Source organism: Aulonocara sp. 'chitande type north' Nkhata Bay, linkage group LG23 (assembly GCF_057382095.1).
Source record: "Aulonocara sp. 'chitande type north' Nkhata Bay isolate Kocher_YH1m ecotype deep benthic linkage group LG23, A_spYH_male_GT1.1, whole genome shotgun sequence".
Taxonomy (NCBI): domain Eukaryota; kingdom Metazoa; phylum Chordata; class Actinopteri; order Cichliformes; family Cichlidae; genus Aulonocara; species Aulonocara sp. 'chitande type north' Nkhata Bay.
The window spans coordinates 20,914,108-20,940,170 of NC_141365.1; the positions used below are offsets into that span (position 1 = coordinate 20,914,108).

The following is a 26,063-nucleotide window of genomic DNA, read 5'->3' on the forward strand; positions in this document are numbered from 1 at the left end:
GATCAGAAGCATTCATTACTGATTTTAAGCCTTTTTCCTCACACACAGAGATTCCTCCAAATTCAGTGAATCTTTTGATGATATTGTGTATGTTATATGAGAGATCTTCAACTCTTTTCAATTTTATATTGATAAACTATTAATAACTGCAATTTTTTACAGACTGGTGAAATCTGCCTCTCATGGATGCTCTTTTTATACCCAGTCGTATTAATGATATGTAGTCAGTTAACTTAATAACAATGCCCTCCAATTGTTTCTTTATAGCACCAATGATTTTTCAGGCACTTCCCAACTTTATTGACATGTCTTTCTGTCATTACACTCAAAATAAGGTAATATTGTTTTTATGAAAAACGCCTCATTCTATATAAGACTGAAGCCATATAAGAACTCCTCCTGCATGTATGGGGTAACATGGAATCTGACTGGGCCATGATACTCAATTTAAGAAGCAGCCCGTAGGACAGTCATTGGTGTGAATCTTGGTGGTAACCTAAGAAACCACTAATGGTTGTTGGTGGTAATAGAAGCCATCAGGCTGTAGAAAGAGTACTTTCAAATTTTGTTGGGCCAGGGGACTCCTGAAAAACCACCAATACCTGGGGTCGAGAAAGACTGCTGCCGTGACAAAAACAGAGGCTATACAGAAGGACTTTTTGTTGGCCTTAAAGAGGTTCCAGTAAACCATTCAGAAACTCAGGAAGGGAAAGCAGGGCTTGGTATTTTTGGTCGGGGAGTTGCTGGTGCACATTGTGAATACTGCCATGTGGTGGAAGTGGTACTTTGAAAAGCTCCTTCCTTCCTGCAACAACACTGTTGTTGGTCAAGTTTACCAAAGGAAGCAGAGACTGAAAACTTGCTGAATATCTGGGCAAAAGTTGCAAAAGTTTCCCCCTAAAAGCTCTAGAAATTGTTGGGCAGTCTTCAGACACACCTTTTCAGGGATACATGAACATCTGGAACAGTACCTATGAGGTAGCTGGGAGAGATTGTGGTTCTCATTTGCAAAAGGGTTCCCTCATATGTGATTCAATTGTCATGGTAACACACTGTTCAGCCTGTTGGAGAAAGCTGAGACGGAAGCTTGGACCCTCTTTTCCTTCTCCAAAAAATTCCACCTTGGAACAGTGGGAAAGCTCTGTACCCATGGGATCATGGGAGTTTGACAATCAAGTCTGCATGTGTCTTATAAATTTGGAGAATATTTTTTTCCAGGTTCCCTGAGGTGAAGTAAGAGGTCCTCTTAACTGTATAACTACAGGTTTCATGAGTCACAGTTACCTGTGGTCATACCTCAGTATAAGCAAGCCTTGACATAATATCAAGCATGTCTTGGTGGGTGTTAAACTCCATAGAGGATGTCCCTTGTTGCCATTTCTGTTATTCATGGACAGGATCTCAGGCATAGCTGGGAAGTGGAGAGTGTCCATTTTGGGAACTTCAGGATAGCATCTGATTTTTGCAGATGGTCTGGTTCTGTAGGCCTCAGAACATACTTTTGACACATACTGGGACGTCTGAAGCAGAGTATGAAGCAACTAATATGAGTGTCAACATTTCTAGTCTGAGTCCATAATTCTCTGCAGGAAAAGAGCAGATAAGTTCTTCTATGATGCAGGAGAGTTGCTGCCCCAAGTAAAAGAGTTTATCTTGTTTATAGAGGATGATAATGTGGACCATGAGATTGACCAGTGCTGCATTCACAGCCACAGGGGAGTTGTACCAGACCAGACAACCAGACACCCTACCCTTATCTGGGATCACTCTTTGAGGGTGTTTTCATACCTATAGTTTGATTACTTTGGTCTGAATCAGTTGGTGAGTTTGTAACCTTGTAGCTTTTCCATGTGGTTTGGGTTGTTTTCACACAGAGAAAAATCAGAGTGAACTCAAAGTTAACCAAAATACATGACAATGAAATACGTGAGAATGTTCAGTCCGCTTATTACTGAGATGTCTGGGTTGGGAGCAACAAAAGTAAATACAGGAACACATTGCAGTCTTCTGATGTATCCGAGAACACTGAGAATTCATGTTCATCTCACAGCTAGTTGCTGGTCCATACACAACTTTGTACATCATAGTGCAATTCAGTATTCCAGAATGCAAAGCATACAAGTAAGTTTTTTAGCTCAAACTTACAACATACTAGGGTGCCGGTTTGGCTCAGTCGGATGAACAAGCGACCATGTTCCGCATGGTTGAAAGTAGGGCTGCCACAAACTATTATTTTGATAGTCGACTAGTCACCGATTATTTTAGCGATTAGTCGACTAATCAGATCATGCATCCATTGGACGTAAAAGTACAGCTTACTGCACAAGCATGCATCTGCTCTTATATAACTATCATTAGCTTACAGCTTTAAGGGTGTAAGGTATGTGCTAACTAAAAATAAAGACAAGATGATAGTTTATTAAATTTTAATGAAATTTGCAGATTGTTTTGGTGAAGTTTAATAAACTCCTTGCTATCTAAAATATAACAGGACACCGGAGTATATTCTCCAGCATCTCACACTTCTGATAATCATTTGTCTGCTTGACGTTTATTCAGCTGTGTAAAAACTAGAAGTTTAATCTCAGCCAAACCGATTTACTCAGGAACAAATAAAATACTACAAAAAGCCAAACAATAACATATTTAAGTTATCTAAGTGACTTATATATGTTTAACCTGAGTAGTGGTGGGTTTGAAAACGATTTGCCGGGAGTCCATTGTTCTCACGGGCTCTAGTGAGCCTTGCCCCCGGCTAGCTATCGAGCTGGTGGGTAACAGACGTCTCTGAAAACGTCGGAGCGCTTTTGAAAATATGTGGTGTCTTGATAAACTGAGCAGATATTTGAGATTTACACAGCTACATTCTCGTCTGAAAATATGTTAAACGTTTATTTTGTGACCCAGAAAGAATAATAAGAGTAATATTAAAACTAACTAGCAGCCACCATTGTTGGAAACTGAGCTGGGCTGCGCTATTAATTCTGTGATACAGTTTCTTCTTCTTCGGGGTTTAACGGCAGCTGGCATCCTTGTACATGCAGTGCTGCCATCTTCTGTTTCAGTCCATTATTACACTCTTAAATCCTACTACTTATCCCTGCGTCTTTTGTGATCTCATAAAGCTTCAAACGACGCATCGACTATCAAATCAGTCGTTGACGAAATCGTTGACGAAATCGTCGACGTAATCGTGACTCTTCGACTAATCGTGGCAGCCCTAGTTGAAAGCAGCCAGCCCGGGTTCGGGTCTGGCCCGTGGCCCTTTGCTGCATGTCATCCCCTCTCTCTTCCCCTCCGCGTTCCAGTATATATTCACTGTATTTATCCAATAAAGCTAGTCAAAAGGGCCAAAAATATATATTTAAAAAAACTTGCAACATAACTGGTAACAGTTCATTTGTAACTCTCTTGTTCAAAGGGTCTCAGTGCTGCTGTTTTGGACCCAGTGCGATTACTATGTTCACACCTGCACAAACAAACCGCGCCAAGGGGGAAAACAGATTAAATACCGAAGGTGTGAAAACACCATGAGATATATTGGAGAGTTCAGATAATGGGAGGGAAATTGGAGCAGAGTCACTACTTCATTGTGTCAAAAGGAGCGAAAAGATTAAAAGCTCCAACTCTAAAAAGTTCTCATTGTAACCTGAAGCCAAGTGAGGAAGATACAAAGTGATAGAGACTTTTTAGACCTGGGGATAATGTCACCAGTTGTGACATTATTTATAGGCAACCTCTCCTAGTGAGTGTGGTCGTGGGCATTTGAAGGAAAATTACTATTTACTGTGTACTTTGAACTATATTGAAAGATAGCCATCTCCATTCTGTTCTATAAAGACTATGTTCAATCCTAGTTTTATTCAGTTCACTGATCTTTACAACTGAGATAATGGAACTTGGGGAACACAGTAGAATTTTCTTCTACGATCGATCGATATGCACAGTCGCACCTGAAAGCACCAGGTGTTTGCAAGAGGGGCGTGGCCAGTGATTCCAGATAATGATCATGTCATGCTTGAGAAAACAATGAATGCTGCAGTTTGATGATTAAAATGAGGAGCTGTTTTACTGCGACACATCCAGAGGGATTCGCACAGACACACACACTCAGTATTAGCCCTGTATGTGTGTGGGTCTTTACACGTGTCTCTAATTTTGTGCGTCTGCGCAAACTAGCTTCCAGTAGATGATAAATTCCTGTTTAGTAGCTTCACACATTCACGTGCGCCCTCATTATGTGCTGTATATGTTAATCCTATTCACAGAGAATGAGTACGTAGGTGAATAAAGTGTGTGTGTGTGTGTGTGTGTGTGTGTGTGTGTGTGTGTGTGTGTGTGTGTGTGTGTGTGTGTGTGTGTGTGTGTGTGTGTGTGTCTCTGTGTGTGTGTGAGTTTGTGTGTGTCCAGGCTGATAAATAATTCAGCAGATGGAAGCGGCGTGACTCCCCGTCGGCTCTCAGAAAAAACCTCTGGCTGTGTGTGTGTCTGTGTGCATGCGCGTGCAGTGGCATTTACACATTAGCGGTTGTGTGTGTGTGCGTGAGCGTGTGAGACGGCACAGCATGTGTGTGTTTTTCTGTGTGAGTGTTTCCTCCAGGCGTCTGCAATGGAAAACATTGCAAGCACTCTCTCTCTCCTCCCCTCCCCCACTATTTGCTACCTCGTTCGCCCGTTCACTCGCTCGCTCGCACGCCTGCTTGCTCGCTGCTCCACTCAAGCGAGGAAGCTGTGTGTTTCTTTGTTCCTCTCTCACGCTCTCTCTTGCTCTGTCTCTTATTATCTAACCCGTCCCCGGCTGAAGGACAGACGGCGGCTCATTTTGGGCGATGAATAGAGTCTTTGCACAAACAGGAGAATGATCACAAGCTGCAAGAAAAGTTTAAGTTTGTCGCACAAATTGGCCATTTTTAAGGTCACCCTGAAAATGTATTGACTCCGATTAACAGAATACAATTTTTAAGTGACGTCCACATTTAGGTTGGACATACGTTGACAGCTGGCAACTTGGATAAAAAATACCATTAACACAAAGCCATGGAACTAATTTTTCTATCATATCTGGTGTGATCTGTGTTTTAAACTGTCCTCATTTTCATTCATAACTCTAACTCAGCACTTCTAAGGGATATCATCATCCTTGATGTCCATCCAGCCTAAATCTCCATCAAGTCCCTGAAAAATCTTAGAACACGACATATTGTTCTAAAATAAATTAACTGTGGTGTATCACATCTTTGGAAGTTTCGTTTTTCTAGCCATACTTAGGCCTGTTTACTGCCACACCTGTTGTCAATCAAGAAATAACTTAAATAGGACCTGTTTGACAAAGTGGAGTAGACCAAAAGCTCCTCAAAAGCTAGACATCAAGCATAATCCAAGGAAATTCAGGAACAAATGAGAAAGGTAATTGTGATCTATCAGTCTGGAAAATATTATAAAGCCATTTCTAAAACTGTGGGATTCCAGTAAACCACAGTGAGAGCCATTATCCACAAATGGCGAAAGCATGGAACAGTGGTGAACCTTCCCTGGAGTGGCTGGCCAACCAAAATTACCCCAAGAGTGCAGTGAGGACTCATCCAAGAGGTCACAAAGACCCCAGAACAACATCCAAAGAATTGCAGGCCTCAGTTAAAGTCACTGTTCATGGCTCTTCCATAAGAAACAACATTCATGGTTCATGGAACCAGGAATTTTGCTGTCTACAAAAACATCCTAAGAAGAATGTCCAGGCATCTGTTCATGACCTCAAGAAGAAGTGCACTTCAGTCCATCTCTGAAGAAGAACAAACTGAAGAATTTGGAGTGGCCTAGTCAAAGACCTGACCTGAATCTGATTGAAATGCTGTTGCATGACCTTAAAAAGCTGGTTCATGCCCCAAAACGCTCCACTTTCACTGAATTACAATAATTCTGCCAAGATGAGTAGGTCAAAAAATCTCCACAGTGCTGTAAAAGACTCAGTTATGACAAACACTTGAATTGCAGTTGTCACTGCTAAGGGTGGCCTAACCAGTTATTAGGTTTAGGGGGCAATCACTTTTTCACACAGAGCTGTGTAGTTTTGGATTTTTTTCCCCCTTAATAATAAACACCTTAGTTTAGAAAGTGAATTTTGTGTTTGCTTGTGTTATCGTTGTCTAATATTTGAATTTGTTTAATGATCTGAAAAAAAAAGTGTTACAAACATAAAAAATAGGAGATCAGAAAGGGGCCAAACACTTTTTCACAACAACTCTAGGTCTTCAATATATTCTCTGTCAGAAACAAGCCATCCTGTCTCTTTAACCCTCATCCATCCATCTATTATCTTGGCTTATCCAAAGTCAGGTTGTGGTGGCTAGCATCTCCCTTAGAGATAGGATGAAGAGTTCAGTCATTTGAGAGCAGCTCAGAATAGAGCTGCTACTCTTCCACAGCGAAAGGAGCCTATTGAGGTAGTTTGGACATCTGACAAGGGTGCCTCCTGGGTGAGATATCCCAGCCATGTCCAACCGGGAGGAGGCCCTGAGGAAGACCCAGGACACGCTGGAGATTATATCGCTCTGCCGGCCTGGAGATGCCTAGGATGTTCCCCTGGAGAGAAGAGGATGTTGTACTTTCACCTACAAATTTGTTTCTAGAGATTACTGAATCCATTATATTTTCTCCTAGCATCATATAAATTGCACTTCAGGATTTATAAAAACTAAAATAGAATTAACAACCTCTGATTCAAGACTGAGATATCTGTTAGATGGATTGTGATAAAAAGTAATTCTTATCTCTGGATAAATTGGAATCACTGTGACCGTCAGCATTTTAATGTAACTTTAATTAGTGACCAGATACCTGCAGGACATGCGTTCTGTTCACAGCCAAAACAGTGATTTTATACCTAACATAATGCTTTTAGTCATTGTTCAAGTATTTCCACCACGATAAACAAGTTGATACCTGATGACTTTTTTAAAAAATTATTATTAATATCATTTGTAATTTTGAATCAGTTCTGCCAGAATTTATGTTTTGACCAGAAACAATTCATCCCTGATTTGTCTTTTGTTTTTTCTTTCAGTTTTCCACATGGCCCCCCATCCCTCATCTCCTACCCATCTACCCCGGCAACCATCCAGCTCTGTACCTCGGCAACCTGCTCCCACATCTTTTGCCACCTTCACTTCCTTCCACCTTCAGGACAAACATCAGAAGTTGAAGGAGAGCCACAAGGTGTCAAATTTCCTTCCTTCCTTGCCTTCTCTTCCTCCCTCTTTCTCTTCATCACCTGACCCCCATCCATTCCGCTGCCATGATGATGACCCAGACAAGCCGAAAGGCAAGCGTCCCTGCAAGACGAAACACACCAGAGGAGAAGCAGCAAAGGCGGAGGGACAAGACGAGGGTGGAAGTGATGAGGAAGAAAGGAACGGGAAGGTCAGTTTTTTTGTTTTTTTCTCTTTATAAAATGTGATTTATTTATTATTTATTTAGAACGAATGGATTTTTGAAGGACACCTTGAATAGAACTGTGAGCATCTGAGAGAAAGTGCAAGAGGTCATCTGTGTATATGCTTAGTTTATGTGCTCTATTTCTTCCGCTGCGTATTAGCAAGGGGATTACTGGCCACATCAAAAGAATAGAGGACAAGACCTCTGACTCATTTCCTCTCAAAATATGAAAATAGAAAAGTGTGATTCATTTTGTTTTGCCATCACACATAAAAATAATGAGACAGGCAGGCCACCTTAGATTTAAACTGCACCCTTCAAATGCACACAAATGTGGAGAAATTGAGTTTGTTTTTGGTTTTTTTGTTTACTTAAATGCAGAAATGGTAACACATGCAAATGATGTGACTCAGAATGACTCAAACGCCCACACACTCACCCAGAGGGATGATGTCAAGAGGGAGCGCTTGTTTAACTCCTTGATATCGTTTTATATCTGTAGTAATACACCACAGCTGAAGGTAAAATCTAAGTGTCTAAATCAGGTGCTCGTCTGTGGACCGAAAAGAAAAGGGCATCTGGAACCGTTGTTTTATATTTGGTAAAACAAGTCCAGGTCACAACACCCACCAGTCTCTCTGGACAAAATGGTCCCTATAGGTTTGAAATACGATGGCTAGAAGTCAAAGTCTATGAGATAAGTGTGAGATATCCTAATCCTCAAGAGAAGTCTAAGCTAAAATGCCCATAAAACCAGTAACCAGTTCAAGATACCCATAAAACTGTCTTGGTATAATGACAAAACCTAAACGAGTCGCACATGACTAAAACAAGATGGCAACAAGTCCAAGTAAAAACATAATTTCTGCAGAAATGGCCAGGACGGTTTTCCAACACTCTATTTTTCGGTCTTGTTGTTTGTCCTCCCTCTCGTCTCTTTTCCGTCTCTGTTAATCGCTGCAATTATCGTCCTGATTGGAGCTCACTGGGAAAACTCAGCAGGGACGTATGTGTGTTTTTACTGTCTGCGTGTATGTGTGTGTGCATGCGCGTGTAATTCAATTCGCTGCAGATTAAACTGAAGGAGGGAGAGAGCGAAGGAAGGAGGGAGGGATGGAGTGACTGAAGGTTATGAAGGAAGAATAATATTCTCCACATGTACTGCTGGTGTGCGTGTGTGTGTTCATACTGTGTGTGTGTGCGGGCGGAGGATTGTGTCGTTTTGACAGCTGCTGCACCGGAGATTTCCTCCGGGCAGCGAGGACACAAACACACGCTCACACACGCACACACTTTCTCTCTCTTCTCGCTCAGCCCTCCTCCTCCTTGTTGGAGTCTGCTGCGCTAGAAAACACACACACACACCTCCAGGGCAAAGCTCGCATCCTGTTTGCCGATGCGTGGCGGCGAGCGGCTTCGTTTGACAGACGCCTGCACACGCACATTACACACTCACACAAACACCCTGACACACATAAAAACATTAACACGCACACACCGTCTGGCTGCTAAGCGGTGGAGGCTGTTACGGTGGCGTCAGCAGCTCAGCGCTGCATTTTCATCCAGCTCTACCTGCTTCTGATTTGATTAAAAGTACAGAATATATTTGTGTATATTTAGGTTTGTTTCTGCTTGAATACCACAGAAAATACTTTTCATCACTGGAAAAAGATCAAGAAAATGTCCTCATTTATTAAAGTGACCAGTTAATTTTAATGTAAATATATTAGGACCATTATCAAATTGCTTCTGCCAATATTGTGAATGTTTAGTGTTTGTTGGTCTTGGTTTTGTTTTTCATTAATCTGGCAGTTCTGCCAAAGAGCTCCTGAGCGATGAACACTTGTTGAACTCACAGCCTTGAACCTTAATGTCGAAATAATTAACTCTTTGCAGGACCCAGTATCCTCTGGTTGGCTGATAGTTGTGTAGTGTGGTGCAGTAGTAGTAATTGCATTGTTAGTTTTGATCTGATTTCCCAGTTTGCTGCTATATCCAGTTTACTCTGCCGATACAAAAGAGAGAAGTCATCTTGATTTTTCGCCAAATCATCCAATTCTGACCTCCTTGTTGTTTGCATGATGGACAGGCTGATAGATGTGGTCAGGCAGGAGTCTCCATGGACTGTGATGTTTAAAGATGACACTGTGATCTGTAGTCAGAGTAGACATTAGAAGTAGTGAAAGTTGATGAGTTTAAATTCCTGGGGGTCAACCATCCAAAATAAAAGACGGTGCATAAGAGAGCTGAAGAAGAGAGTGCAGGGAGGGTGGAGTGGGTGGAGACAGGTGTGCAGGGGGATTTGTGACAGGACAGCAGCAAGACTGAAATGGAATGTTTACAAGATGGTAGTAAGAATTGCTGTGATGTATGGTTTGGAGATGATGGCACTGGTGAAAAGACAGGAGGCTGAGCTGAAGATGTTTAGATTTTAATTGACAAGATTTACGACTGGACAAGATTAGAAATGAGTACATCTGCGGTTGAGCTGCTGAGGTTGAGCATTCTGGAGACAGAGAAGCAAGGCTGAGATGGTTTGGACATGTCCAGAGGAGGGATAGTGGATAGAGCAAAGGATGGAGATGGAGCTGCCAGGCAGGAAGAAAAGAGGAAAAACTCAGAGAAGATTCATGGATGTAGTGAAAGAGGACAGAGGCAGAAGATTGGTGCAACAAAAGAAGAGGCTAGAGGAAGACTGTGATGGAGGCAGATGATCCCTTAGGAGCAGTCTAAAGATGAAGAAGAAGAAAATATCCAGCTGATTGGATCTGACTGTGCTTATGTTAAACAGCATGTGTTGCGGAGTCATTTCTTGGCACATATTGGGCCCCTTACTGGTGGGGCATTGTTTAAACACCATTAATCCAAAAGATCAGCTTTGTGGTGGAATGGGAAATTTCCATCATGGGTGTGGAGTTGAAAAATCTGCAGTAACTGTTTAATGCTATCATGTCAACATGGACCAAAATCTCTGAGGAATGTTTCCAGCACCTTGTTGAATCTGTGCCATGGTCAATTAAGGCATCTGGATGCAAATTGGGGTCCAATCCAGTGAACTGGGTAATTAATTAGCTGGTGGGTGTGTAGAAGATTCAAAAAGTACACCAAAAATGCCAGATGTTGCATGTTCTTTTAGCAAAATGATTACAGTATAGTAAGCCAAATAAGCTAAAGTTGGTAGATGGTAGTATGTACAACCAGTCTAAAACAAGCTTAAAAGACATCAAAGACTTCAAAAGTAGGTCAAAATCCAATTCCAAGATAAAATCCACAACCAACCCCAAAATACATCTCAAATACATCTTGAGCCAAAGACCAAATCCACTGCCGTCTAAAGCCTGGTCCAAAGTCATAATCAGAATCAGTCCAAAACTAAACTCAATTATTTTTTTTCGAAAATTAGTCCAGACCGTGTCTAAAACCAGTTTAAAACCAGTTCCAAGATCAAATTTGCAGCCAGTCCACTACACACTCTGGAACAATTCCAAAACAACTGCAAATCTATTCTAAACCCAGAAACCAGTCCAAGGTCGAAATCACAATTTGTTTAAAATCAGTCCAATACTGTCAGTGTTGGGAAGGTTACTTTTAAAATGTATTCCACTACAGATTACAGAATACATGCCCCAAAATGTATTTTGTAACGTATTCCGTTACGTTACTCAATGAGAGTAACGTATTCTGAATACTTTGGATTACTTAATATATTATCATTCTTTTTACAACTACATGAATGTACTATTGCTGTGTGATTTATTACTATTACTGAAGGTCTGAACCATGGTAAAGGGACCTCTGGCTAATACGTCGGTTCCGTGTTGGGCTTGTAGCCAAAAAATGCAGTCGAGTCTTAATAGCTTACTTACAACTGGGCTCGTCAGGCACTCTTCTTGGCTGCAGTGGTTATTATTATATTTACATGCTTCCAGCTCCCGTTTCTGCTCGATGACAACTCGTAGTTTTCCACACGCCTTTTTCTCCCTCCTCGCGCTCACAGACACATAACAGGTATGGCAGTCCATTCTCCCTGCAACATGGACTACACTGCCCATGAAGCTACATTCTTTAGGGCTATGCCTGTAGCATTCTGCCTATTAGCTTAGCACAACAACAACAACAAAAAGGCGCTCTCTCACCCAGGAAACACACAGTCGCAGAGAGAACGCGCGTCACCCTGTAACCATGGCAACCGTAACGCTGCCGCCTGGAACAACAGAACGTAGCTGTCAAACAAAACCCAAACAGTCCTGACCCGCGACAATATGAAACAGGAAAATACCGCCGTGTAATCCATTTATTTCAACAAAGTAACTGTATTCTGAATACCACCTTTTTAAACGGTAACTGTAACGGAATACAGTTACTCATATTTTGTATTTTAAATACGTAACAGCAGTTCATGTATTCCGTTACTCCCCAACACTGAATACTGTACATGTTCGAAAGTCTAAAAGTAGTAAAATAAGCTCAAAACCAGTTCCAATATTTAGTCCAAAACCAGATGAAAACCAAGTTAAAATCTATACAACAGTGGTCCAAAAAACCTTGTAAATACCACCTTAAAACTAATAACATATTAACCAAATGTGAAGCCAAAACCCTGAGCTCCAAAAATTATCTAATTTTATGAGATGATGTGAAAAAATTCACACAGGAGCTGCAGCAAGTTCTCCAAGTCCAAAAAGTTGTGCAGAGAACTGATCATCAAGAACACATGAGGACCTAAAATGACACCACGTGGAACCCCACACAAGAAAAAAGACGTTACTAATCCTGCTAAAGCTTTTCTTTGTTGTGCGTTAGAGTCAAAGTGTGATCCTGAGTGGCAACAACGCACAACAACACGCCTGAGGAAACAAGATAAAGAGGAAACACATGAAGGGGAACAGTAGGGAGAGGGGCGAGAGAGGCATGCCAACAGCGAGGAGAGGGAGAGAGAATCCTAATTTGTTCCTCCTTTGCTCTGTCTTTTACTTTAAGACAAACCATCACTCCCTCCTCCTCTTCCTCCTTCTCCTCCTCCATCTCCTCCTGAGCTTTCTGTCATCAGCCTCAGGCTTCACACACATACTCACAAAGGAAAACACACACACACACACAAATCACACGAAAACAGAGTCGCGGGAGCAGAGGTGGTGACAGTGCTATTTTCAACCGAGCCTGAAAAAGTAGGGCTGTGCATGTGTGCTTTCGAGGGGGGGGGGGATGTGGCAATGACAGATGTAGAAAGACAGTGAGCACATGTTTTTGTGTGTGTTTAATTGTTTTGTGGGTATAAAAAAAAAACTCAAGCACATGTTAATCACTTTAAATGTCACCTTTTTTTCCTCCAAACACACACACAGGTCGCTCTGTCAGACTCATCTCGCTCGCCCAGTCATCGACCTCCTTCCCCACAACACACCCACAACGCCCGTCCCGTCCCTCCAGAGGTGCGCCGGCTCATTGTGAACAAAAACGCCGGAGAGACGCTGCTACAGCGAGCCGCCCGGCTGGGATACGAGGTAATAAAATGCAGACACACACACACGCACAGGTGTGCGGAGAGGTGGGTAACAGTTTTAAATTAGGCAGTCACAACTGTTGGTTGTACGTGCAAATTTGATTGACTTTAGTTCAGTTTGTAACATTTTAGTCCATTTATTTATCGGGGCCATTTTTGGCTAGTTTCCCTCGAGGACAATGTAGTCCATTTTCCCCTTGAGAGCTATTTTAGTCCAGTTTCCCTCCATCAGTGTGCACGTGTGCATGTGGTAAGTAAACTGCATGTTGTGTGTCTTGCAGTGTAAAAAGCACGTAAAGGATAGTTAAGAGTAAAGAGGTACAACTGGTGCCTTTACCATCTTAGTCCAGTTTTCCTCTTTGAGCGGGGTTTTGGCAGAGGTTGAAGCAAAAACTGAAGTTTGATGAAACCATTGAACAACACTTCTGGTCAGCATTGATTCTGGCAACCCATCAGGCAACTCTGGAGAATTTGTTTCCTGTTCATGTGTAGTTTCCTGTTTATGTGGAGGGGGTGGAGTGCTGCTGTCCTCAGCTGTGGATATGGTTGGAAAGGAATAATTTGAGGATCCCCTGAAACCCACTGACACGTCATCCACAGAGGAAGCAGTCTGGGGAGGATGACTCACACATTTCTGTCGTTAAAATCTCTGAAGTAATTCAACAGCTGTTTATTGGACTGACTGGGGTAGGGGTTTCTCTTCTTAAGAAAGGCAACCGGAGGATGTTCTCCTTCAGCAGGATCCCACTCCTCAGTTTCTCTGAGAAGGTCAACATCAGGGCATACTCAAGGTGAGATTTCACCTATTGGTCAATCCTCAACTTTAGGTGGAAAGATGCAGTTTTCATCCTCGTTGTGGACTTGGAGAAGCTATTCAGCCATGTGCCTTGAGGTATCCCGTGGGGAGGGATTCAAGGGTATGTGGTATCGGGCTTGTTGTCACAGGATATTTGGGTCCTGTACAGCCGCAGTGGTTGGTGGTCTTAGACTTTTGTCTCTGCTTTTGCAGATTGTGTGGTTTTGTTGGATTTACTGAGCCTTGACCTCTAGCTCACACTGAGGTGGTGTGCAGCCAAGTGCGAAGTGGCTGGAACGATAATTAGCACATTCAATTCTGAGGTTCTCAGCTGGAAAAGGATGAAGCCCACTCCAGGATGACAGCAAGTTTCACATGAAGTAAAGCTGTTCAGAAGTTCATAATTGAGGGAAGATTCGAGCAAGACATTGACAGACAGATTGGTGAAGATGCTGTAGATTTACTGGTTGATTTGCCCTCAAACATAAACATGAGCTGTGAGTAGTGACCACAAGAAAGCTTATCACAGCCAGCTGTAGATGCCTCCTTGGTGAGATGTTCAACTGGTAGGAGACCCAGGACATGTTGGAGAGATTAAGTCTGTTGCCTTGCTGTCCCTGTTGTCTGAAGAATTGGCATCTTTGCTTAAACTGCTGCCTCTCTTACATGAAAATCTGAGTCCAGTTTTCCTCTCTGACATGTAAGTCTAGTTTTCCAGTCCAGTTATTCTTTGTTATATTTGTATCCAACTGTCTTCAGTGGTTTTTTTAAATGTCATTCTCATCAGTAAATTCAGTTCTGATTATAAACTCTAAGAACAAGAACAAACATCACTGAATTCATGGCTTCTGGATTGTTGCATCAAAATGCTTTAAAAATAAATGTTTTTTTTTTATCTTTGATGTCAGGCTAAAAGAAAATCTTTTCGTTTTTTAGATTTTAGTTTGGCATTATGAACATCAGACATGTACACCGAAATACACTTGGACGTTTTCACACATTCATCCATTCATCCTCCTCCGCTGAGCATTGTTCTGCCTCACTCACTCTTTTTCTTAGCGGAGATCATTAATTCACACACTCCTCTTCTCGCCTTCCTTGAACTTTAATCCCCCGCTTCCAGATGAAAAAGATTAGAGAGAGACTTGCTTCCCATCCTTTCACATCCCCTCTCTCTCTAATTGAATTAGCCCTCGGCTCACCACTCACTCATTCCTCTTTTTCCCTGGTTTGATTAATTTTTCATAAAAATGAAGTCTCACCTTCATCTAAACACAAACTGAAACGCACGTGTGTACCGATCTACAGCAACAATATTTTCAAATTACCGAAGCAATAATTGGATCCGAAAGGAACAGTTAAAAGAGATAAAAATCAGGCACTGGTCTCGTTATTGCAAGTGCAGAAATAGTGAAAAAGTGTGTAAAGAGTCTCAGCTTTTCTTTGCCGCATTTCAGAGCAGCAACAGTTGATCAAGATGACTGCAGTTCATAATCAAAGCAAAAAACTGATGCTTTCATGTTCTGTTCTCAAATGTGAAATTTTGCTGTAAAGTGAATGGGTTTTTCTTTTCTTTTCTTTTTTTTTGCTGATTGTACAAAAAATGGAAAGGCTCCTCTGTGTTCTTGAATGATAATTGGAAATGAAAATACTCATCAGATGCAGAACCATTTTAAAACACTGCATGACCAAGAAAAAAAAAATCAGACAGTGTAATATTATATTGGACCATGTTTAGCTTTGATGACAACACAAGTGCATCATGGCATCGTTTCAATAAGCTTCTGTCCAGTTTTGCATAATTTTTCACCAGGATTGTGAACACATGAACAGATGATGAGTAAGACTGTTGTATAAAGACTTCTACAGCACATCCCAAAGATTCTCAGTAGGGTGAAGGACTGAACTCTGTGCCGGCCAAATCATGTGTAAAAAAATAAATAAAATATAAAATGATGTCACATGCTCCCTGAAACACTCAGTGTGAGCCCGATGAATCCTGCCATTGTTTTCTGGGAAGATGCCCGCGCCATCAGGGGAAAAAACTGTTGATTATTCAGTCCGATAGTCAGCTGACGTCATTTTTTGTGCACATAATATCACTGAACCTCGACCTGACCAACTGATGCAACAGATAATATTGTTGCCCACTTAGATTTGTAAATTAGGCAACAGGCGTGATGGGTGCTTCACTTCATCCACCTCTCGTCGTACCTTTATGCACCCATACCTCTGAACAGGCTAAATGTGAACTCATCAAACGCCATGACATTTTCCATTGCTTGAGAGTCCGGTCTATGTATGTTCCCTAGCAAACTAAAGCCTTTTTTTCTGATTAACCTCATGATAATTGGTTTTCTTAAAGTTATCTACAGTGTATCAGACAGTGTAATATTATATTGGACCATATTTAGCTTTGGTCCTGTTCCCTTGACTTCTTGGTTTTCCTTCACCATCAGAATGCCAAGAAAACCAGCCAACTACCAAAATTACCTCTAAATGATGCTGAACTGATGATTAATGAAGGTTTTTATTTTTATTGTTGTTTTTAATAATTTTAACATTAAACATCTGATTCAGAAAAGTCTGATAAAAATATCCACCTGCTAGTAAATATATGTTGTAAACTATTGTTGGAAGCAGGCTGATATTACTGTCCCGCTTTCCTGGCTGTCATCTCAGGTAACATCAACTTGAATTTGTGACATTGTGTTACAAACATCACAGCACTTTTTTTTTTTTTTGTTATTTCACTCAAATTCACTCAATGGGCTTGAAAATTAGTTTGGGATTTTTGTTTTGTTTTGGGGGGTTTTCAGGGTCACACACACACATTCACATGGTGTGAATATTTCATGCTCTGTGTGACGGCTCCTGTCAGGGCTCACAGGTGTCGCCTAGCTTCTCGCTCGCTCTCTCTCTCTCATTGAGGTGCAGCAGTGAAGCTAATGAGCTCAGTTTGCATATGAAGCCATCATCCATCATCGCATACACACACACATTAACACACAGGTTTCCGTGCACACGTATAGAAGAACAGAAACAGTGAGGCTTTAATTATATTCTTAAGGTGGAACTGCTCTTTACTTGTAACATGATGTTTCCATGTTGGTATGTTCTCCATATAGTGTGGAATAATAAAGCCCTGTGAAACAAAAGTGTGTCTTTAAGGGCTACTATATATTTTTTAGAGCTAAGGACAATTTGATTGAGGTGGTTGGTTTTATTGTTTGTATAGATGACTGTATCATCTACATAGAGACAACTAAATATTACCACATTAACCCAACAAAACATTGTTTATCTGATCACTTTTTTGTGTGTTTGTGGTGATATATATTTAGTCCTGTGCAATTCTTGCAGAAGGTCAAGTGGGATGTGTAAGGGGGGGGAGTCAGCATGAGTAAAGAGTGGAAATGATATTCACAATAAGTCAATTTTATATGTATTTTATTAGTAAACTCTTTTCTTTATTTTGGAAATAATATTAGGCATTCTGTTGTTTTTAGGTCATTTTTTTCTCTCCTGGATTTCAGTAACTTCTTGTGGTCATTTGCTGATTGGTTCCAGCAACAGTGCACGATGTTTGTGGATTGATAACATATGGTGCAGCTAACAGAATTAATATTCCCATGATGAATTGAAGTCACATTCAGGGAAGATGGAAATGAATGTTGAGACGTTTCTACATTTGTTGTACAATTTGTAGTTATCATTTGCACTGTTAACTTGGGGACATCTTTTAAAGACAGTAAATTTTTCTGGTGGCACTGGTTGGTAAATGTAGCCAAAAATCACCTCTTTCTAAAACCAGAGTTGCTACTGGTGGCCACGTTTGGCTAAGTCACACAGACCTAGAAAACAGCCAGAAACCCACTGGTCACTAAGAGAAAATCTGTATTTCCTGAATGGTTGGCAAGTACTTACTGGCAGTAGCTAGGTAAAATTAGTCATAAGGTGGTATTTGATGCTGAACTAAAAAGCTCTTTGAAATTGCTTTGTTCACTGGCAGATTGCTGCAGTCTGCAAATACTTACCAGCTACTTGCCAAATAATAGTGAGACCTGATAAAGTGCAAAGCAAAACAGAAATGGCAAACATTCACCTTCAAGGTAAGGTTGAGCCTTACAACTGCAACCAGCACAATTTAAAAAGTACAACCTTTACTTTGAAGGTGACTAGTCCCCTTTTATGGTTTGTATCAAACTTTGTGTCTTTGTAGACAAATCACCATTTTCCATGCAAACTGCAGAGGACTATGGCAGTCTACTAGAAAGTTTTTGATGCAGCATCCTTTTTAGAACAAATTCCATGTGGTGACTACCATCGGCCCTGAGCAACCACACAACAACTGGCAAGAAAATACACTTTTTTCCCCCTTGTGACCTGTGGTTTCCAGGGTATCATAGGGGATGTATTCACAGAGGTCTCAAGGCTTGTGTGACTGCAGCCTGACACAACATCTTGCGTGTATAGCCAAAATTGTGCACACTGGACTATTGCAGAAGGATTACAACATTAGAATGAATGCAAGATGAAAAGTTGTTCATATTCTGTGATGGGTTTGTGACAGGAGGGAAAATTTACTGTGGTCTCAATTTGTTTCCACATTTGCAGGAGGTGGTCTTGTATTGTCTCGAGCGGCGAATCTGTGATGTCAACCATAGAGACAATGCTGGGTACTGTGCCCTACATGAGGCCTGTGCCCGTGGCTGGCTGGGCATTGTACGCCACTTGGTGGAGCATGGAGCCAATGTCAACTGCAGTGCTCAAGATGGAACCAGGTACCTTGCATCAAAGGAGATTTCTGCATTTGTTAGATTAAAATATAAAATTAAAGTGTAATATGAGTTCTTGCACAGGTTTCCTGGATGTTTGAATCCTATCCACTATCGGTAATTCATGAAAGATGTGTAAATGGGGACAAAGCTGAAACTGAGGTCATGAAAAATCAGATGGACTTGCAGCAAACGTAAATGTTTTGCAGGCTTAATCACATTTGAACCAAATTTTAGAAATGAATAACCTTTATAAATTTAGAAATTGCTTTTATTGTTTGTCCATGTGAATACAGAGTCAGAAGTGTTTTAGATGCCTTATTATGTTTGAGCCAGTCCAAGAACTCAAATCCAGTCCAGATTCACATCTTATTATCTACCTTATCTAAATTAAATAAGGTTATGTGAATATAATGGGTTATGTGTCTTCTTCCAGTGAGCACATTAATATTAGAAACTGTTAAGCACAAAATAAAGTAATTTAAAGTCAGGTAGCAACAGCTGCTGCTGAAACAGATTTTAAAAAGTCCTTCAAGTGATGAGGACAGATTCAGTCTCTCTTTCTTCTTTTCTCATCAGGCCACTTCATGACGCTGTGGAAAACGACCACGTGGAGGTGGTGCGCTTCCTGTTGGCCTGTGGCGCTGACCCTACTCTGACCTCCTACTCAGGACGAGCACCAATCAACATGACCCACAGCGCTGCCATGGAAACCTTTCTGGAGGGTAGGACAATAAGGAGAAGGAAGAACATTTGTGTGTGCTGTCTGTTAACTGTTGCTGTTTTTTACACATAAATCAAGTGCTGCTGATGATAATGTTTTGACATCTGTCACTTTCTTATCTGGTCAGATGGACTTAAGTTTTCAGAGCCATTAATTGACTAAAAGTTTTAGGTGGCAGTGACAGTTTCAGGTCTTGCATACTCTGCCAGTTATGAATATGGAGCATCACTACACAGACGTTTTCACATGCTCAGGTCTGGACTCTAGCTGAGTTCGTGTCCAAGATTGTGATGAATTTTTTCGTAAAGCCAGGCAGTATTCTTCAGTTTGTTTTTGTCTTAAAATGTACACCTAAACCCTGAGATCGTTTGTCCTCCTGAAAAGGTTTTCAGGATCGCTCTGTATATTTCTAAATTCATCTTTTCTCAGCCCCGGTCACCAAAAACCATTCCTTCAGCACGATGCTACCACCACCATGCTTCACTGTAGGGATGTAGTTATTAGTAAGAAATAGCTTCATCTTGCTCCACCAGTGCTTTTCCTGTAAGGTTCCCTATAAACGATTATCAAGTCAGAATTTCTTTGCTGAGAGACATAACAGAGCCACAGAGTGGTGTCCTGAAACAGGAACTACTGTAGATGAATCGATAAGGTGCACTCAGAACACCATATATGTTGTCTTTCCTTGCTTTTTTCTGGTCACAGTCAAGAATCTACATTTCTGAAAGGCTTGCCTTTTTGAAGGGACCTCATGAAGCAGTCAGGCTGCCAGCTGTCAACACTCAGATCCACAAAACAGGATAAAACCACCGACTGTCCCACTTGCTCCCATTTTCTGTCCTGATGCGCTTCGCTGTGTTTACAAAAGTCATTAAAATTTACACATAAAAAGTCCTTTGTCCTCCGAAGAAAAATGAACAAAAGAAAGTGGAAAAAACAAAGAATTAAACATATCGTGAGAGCGAGAAAAACAGTGGAGTAAACAAGGAGGAAACAGAAAGGAAAGCGATGCAGCCTGAGTGTGTGTGTTTCTGTGTGTTAGTGTGTGCGCTCGCCAGCCTGTCTGATTACCATTCCCTGCCTCTATTTGTTCTCTCTCTCCATCTCCCTTTTTTCCCTCTCTCTCTCTCCAGAGGGGTTTAATGAGGCTTGGCTACTGAATCCCAGAACAGCTTACTGCTACACACACAGACACACACACACACACACTCCTGCCAGCATCCGTCTACTCAGCGCCAAGCGCCGCGGCGACGAGCCGGCACCGTCTGAACACAAACACTCATCTTCTTCTTCCCATCTTTCACTGTGGGTCTGTGTGTGCGAGTCTGTGTGTGCGTGTCTATGCGTGTGCGTCTGTGTGTGGCTCTATTGTTTTCATCTCGCTGCCTTCATCCTCTCTGATTGGTCGGCTCTTTGATCAGCCACAAAAGCCACTGACTCTGCCGTTCTCTCCCTGCAGACTATCTCTCTGACCTCCATGGAAGGTCGGAGGGCGATCCGGGAATCTACTGGGAATTTTACGGCAGCTCAGTCTGCGGTTAGTTTACACACAAACACACACACACGTGCACACACATACACACCAATGACATCGTCAGAGGAGAAAGGCAGGAAGGCTGGGAAAGATAAATAATTTAGGATTAAAGGAATTGCATGGCCTGCAGCTGAAGACAAAAGTTAGATGAAAAGAAATGCAGTTGAACTTTTGTTAAAAAAAAAAAAAAAAAATCCAGGGACTCAGAAAAAATCAGGACAAAAGGAAGCTTTGATAAACCAGCCGGGACTAAAAGAACCACAGCAAACTCAATTACAGCTGATGGAACTACAACAAAACCGGTTAGAGCTAACCTCTAACCTCTAAACCAGTTAAGAGTAAAGGCACTGCCATGAATTTAATTAGGAATATATAATTACCCCTAACCCTTTTTTTTTTTTTTTTTAATAAATAGGACAGGGGGAATGAATGAGAGAAAGAGGGGGAGAGAAAGAAAGAAAACCAAAGGGGAGAAGAGACGGTGAGAAGGGGGGGGAAGAGAGAGAAAAAAAAAAAAGAACTCCTGGGTCACCTGTATGGAGAAAAAAAAACAAACAAACAAAGAAAACAAACAGAGGAGACAGCAAACAACAAAGAGCAACATAATAATAGAGAAAACAAAGCACCATCACAATAATCTAGCTAGTCATAGATATCAATATTTACTAAATAATAAACGATATTGTGCAGCACGCAAGATAGACAGCGCACAGTGTGCTTTTGAGGCAGCAGCCAAGAAAGCTTTAGTCCGCGTCTGTGAATACCCATGTGTGCATACCTGTGTGGATCAGCATGCTTGCATTCCAAAGGTTTCTCCATGTAATGAAGAAGAACTACCATTACACCACTCATAACTACTAAACCTGTGTGTAATGATTCCAACTCTAAGACACTGGTACTGAAAACATTTGCATTTATCGATATTTCAGTTAACAGTTAAATGAGAATTAAGTGTAAATACAAGAGCAGCTCGTTGTCCAGTAACAATTGAACTGAAGTTTAGGATAGGACTAAGAAATTTAAACTGAAGGTTTGGGGCTCGAGAATTAATGGTCTTTGGAAAGTTACAATTAAAGAATTAAGACCACATGGTAGTGAGCAGTAGACAGCTGTTTGCCATCACGTCAGCATCAACCATGGAAATCACAGGTGACCAAGTCAAACTGCTAGCTCCCAGAGTATTTACAAGGAGGCCATTGGTGTTAAAGCAACTCACAATAGGGAAAGAAAGCCAGACTAAAACTGGGACTAGTGCAGAAAAGGACCTTCAATGATGATTTTTATGTGTTGTTGTGGACTCTTGTTTGTGCAGAGCCATCCAGTGAAGAAGGTGTATATAATATCCTTGCTGATCCACCGGGACCAGAGGAGGAGGAAGAAGATGAAGAAGAGGAGGAGGAGGAGGAGCAACGTGCTAGGAGGGAAGTGTTTGAGTTTGAACTCTCCGACCGACCGTTGCTTCCCTGCTACAACATCCAGGTGTCACTTTCCCAAGGGTAAGTCCAAAATACCCACCGTCCTTATGTCCCTCTTAGAAGCTTACATAACCAGAACGTAAAGGTCAAAAACAGGAGCAAGTATGCTCAGAATATCAACTTAAGAATCTAATAATGAGGACAGATTTAATAGAGCAAGAGTTTAGGTAGCTTTTTCCACCAGCACAGTATACTTGTCCATGCAGAGCCAGCTCTGGCTTGATGCCTTTGACATCAACCTGCATTTTGACAGCTCTGAGAAACAAACATTACATATAAAGGTGGGAAAATATCCATGTGAACAAGGAACTGCGGGTTGCAGCTGTGTGCCTTTTGTGGTGTCATGCTCATGCCAGCTTTTTGGTGCTGGCACCAGATCTTGTTGGTGGAAATGAAATAAATGTTTCCTTATTGGGCACCTACAGCTCATTGTTGGAAAAGAGGTAAATGACATGAAAGACTAAAGCTTGTTAGAACAATGCGAGGTGGATATAGAGGATAAAACCTGATGGGCCTAAAAGATGGAGAAAAGGGACAAATGTCAAATTTTGTTGTCGTAAAAGATCTTGGACTCAAGGATGTAGATTAAACACATCGGAATAGCGGAAACAGAAACTTGGATCGACTGTATTAGAATTAACAGGCATTAGAATGGGATTAGGATTAGTGGTGCTCCTGATTAACTATTACTGTAGGTACTAGGTGGATAAAATAAATTAGACCTCAATAAACTAGTGTCTGGGACATAAGTTAAAAAAAAAAAAATTAATTATAATAATATCTATCTATCTATCTATCTATCTATCTATCTATCTATCTATCTATCTAGATAGATAGATAGATAGATAGATAGATAGATAGATAGATAGATATATGCTAAATATATATGCATGTGTAACCATGGAGGATGTCTATATAAAATAGCCTAGTCTTTTCTAACTAAAACAACATGTACATTGTAGCCACAGCTGCCCTGGGGCGCACTGACAGAGAATGAAATGCCTAGAAGTACTACAGGACCACTGGGTCAAGGAATTAGAAGTAAAGGAAATAGGATAAACAAAAGGGCCATGAGTGTGTTAGGGTTATGATTAAAAGATCCAGGCCAAGACTAAGAAGGCTGGGATGAGAAGAACCAGGGCTAAATCCAAAAGGACCAAAGGATCTAAGACAAAAGCCAAAGCGAGATGAACGAGAACTTAAAATGTATGCGTTAAACAAACAAGGATCGAACAGGCTTAAACAACATGTACCGTAAGAAACTGAACTAGAACTAAATTCAGGACTGAATGTTAGTGTCATGGGCTAGGTCTGTGACCCAGTGTTTGAGTTCTTATATGTATCTTTTGTATTCATTTGTGCCCTAGTTTAGCTCACCTAGTTAATTTCTAGATTGCTGTTTAGTCTTGTTCCTTAGTTGTTTAAGTCATCTCCCCCTGTACTAAGTCTCCCTGGTTCATGCGTCATGTCTGCGTGGTTATGTTTAGTTCATGTCATGTCTAATCTCCATGTTTCCTGTTTTACTTTGAAAGTCTGTATTCAATGTCAGTGTATTTAGTTTCAATTCTCCTGTCCTGTCGTTAGGTTCATGTGTGTCAGCTGTGCTCCCATGTGTGGCCACTTCCCCTGATCATCCCTCATGTGTATTTAGTCTCTGTGTTTCATATAGTCTGTGTCGCGTCGTCTGTGTTCCCACCCTCCATGTTGTCACAGCCAGTCTTAGTATTCATAGTTATGGTTTCCTGTGTCTTCATAGTTTTTTTTATTGTTTTACTTTCCCAGTTTAGTCATAGTTTAGTTTGTCACTGCCTTTCTGCCTTGTCTGCACTCCTTGTCACCAGCCACAATAAAGGCTCGCTTTCAGTTAAGTTTACTCCAGTCTACTCTCGTGTGTTCGCACCTGGGTCCACCACACACACCACCGCACGGTCTGCCTCCGCAGATTGTGACAGAGTTAAAGGACAAAGGACAAAAAAATGACTACAGGAGGTAAAGAAAACAGAAACGTAACTAAGTATATTAGGTAGAAAGCTAAGAGGACTAGGGACAAAAAAAATGTAGGTTAAAGGAACGGGGACTAACCCGTGTATAACCAAAAGGACTAAGACTAAAAGAAACACCAAATATTAGGTTTAAGGACTACATAGTACAGGAGAACTGGGCTTAACAAACTCAAACTAAAGCAGCAAGGTTAAGTAAGTCTAACCTGAGATTAAAAAAAAAAAGACTAATTTATTAATAATATTGGGGCTACAGAACTAGGACAGAACTAGGACAAACACACTGGGACTAAATTAGGGCTACAGGCACTAATTCTAAAAGACCAAGGGCTACAGGAAATAGTGCTAAATGGATGTGACTAAAGAAAGAGGGACTAGCAAATACCCCACCTGTGTACACACTTTGTGTTTCTTATTCACACTCATTTTATCTTCTTCACACTCACACATTCCTCCTCAGTGTTGTTCTAACACGTCTTTTCACACTCGCACACACTCAGACACCAATTAAGGCGGCGGAAAGCAGCTCGGAAAGGAAAGAAGGGAGCAGCGGAGGAGGGAGAATGGATGAAGGGTGGTGCGAGAAGGAGAGAAAAAAGATCCTCGGCGGAGGAGAGGGAGGACAGACGGAGAGGTCGTTAACGAGGATTGCATCGCTGTGGCGACGCAGCTAATTGGCTTCCACTCCGTCTTCCTCCCCTGTCGCTTTTCTCCGCCTCTCTCTTTCTCTTCTTCGCTCACTCTCTTTTTTCCTCTCTGCCGTCTGATGTTGTATTAATGGCTCTTCCTGGATACAAGGCCACCGGGCAGCGACACACATTTCACCGAGCTGTTTAAAATTCAGGCAGCAACTGGCTTTAAAGCAACATGTGGCCTTGTCCATGGCACTGAATGTGTGTGTGTGTGTGTGTGTGTGTGTGTGTTAATCTGCCCTTGACACGCGCACACATTGACAGACATTGTGAATCAATAACAGCTCCATTGATGTTTTCAGTTGCTACAGCAGAATATATAAAAGAGGAGCTGTCACCTTCTTTTTTCCTCCCACCTTCCTCTTCCCTCTTTGGCATCCGTGGAAGCCAAATTTAAAATTTTGCCTCAGCTGAATATATAATATATAATCTGTCAAGCACCACTGCAGTCATTATACAGCAGCCCAAAGTGTTCAATATTAAATTATGGGCTCGAGCAGCAATGAGTGGGTGAGGGGTTTTATTATGGGCAATGTAGACCTCTTCAAACCTGAAGTCTTATTTTTTCAATGTACACTATGCGGCAGTAGAGAACACTCACTAATATGTCACGACTGGATTGTTGGTTTCACGCGCGGTACTCTCAAGATAGGGCCCTGTGAAACTGCAGTAGAATTCATTTCACTTTTAGTGGTTTCAGTTGTAGTGATTACTGGCCAATCAGGATGCATTGGGAGATTGTGTCAGTGTAAAAAATTGCACAATAGTGACACAGTAAAATTAACTTGCTTACTTGTTAAACACGATACATGTGTTCTTAAAAACTGTTACATGTAGTGGAAGCCTAATGCGGGAGCTGCAAGTTTGACAACTTTTTGTAGTGGCATATTCAAGCCACTTGACCAGATTTTTACCAATAAAACAAAAAATTTTCCTCAAGTTTTGACATGATAGCGTACCATGGAAAAGTATCGAGACACCCCTGAATTGTCTTGATGCATGCTCAATCATTCTGGGTAAGAAAATCCCAATAGGTTGATTTTGTTCATCGGGGCGTAGCGTTTTCAGTGGGAGTGGGGAATGAAATGTTTAACGGCTTATTGTTTATAAGGTTGGGGAAACCTGCAGTC

General features: G+C 41.3%; 1 protein-coding gene across 2 annotated transcripts in view; it reads left to right on the forward strand.

Annotated features, from left to right (window-relative positions):
- Positions 1–26,063, forward strand: part of LOC147301639 (BCL-6 corepressor-like) — an 80,043-nt gene that overhangs the window by 51,957 nt on the left and 2,023 nt on the right. For both annotated transcript variants that reach the window (XM_086282536.1, XM_086282535.1), the window contains 6 exons: positions 7,061–7,416; positions 12,777–12,935; positions 18,348–18,514; positions 19,088–19,233; positions 20,692–20,769; positions 22,079–22,262. In XM_086282536.1, the coding sequence (XP_086138662.1) occupies positions 7,061–7,416; positions 12,777–12,935; positions 18,348–18,514; positions 19,088–19,233; positions 20,692–20,769; positions 22,079–22,262 (1,090 nt within the window). The remainder of the gene's footprint in view (positions 1–7,060; positions 7,417–12,776; positions 12,936–18,347; positions 18,515–19,087; positions 19,234–20,691; positions 20,770–22,078; positions 22,263–26,063) is intronic.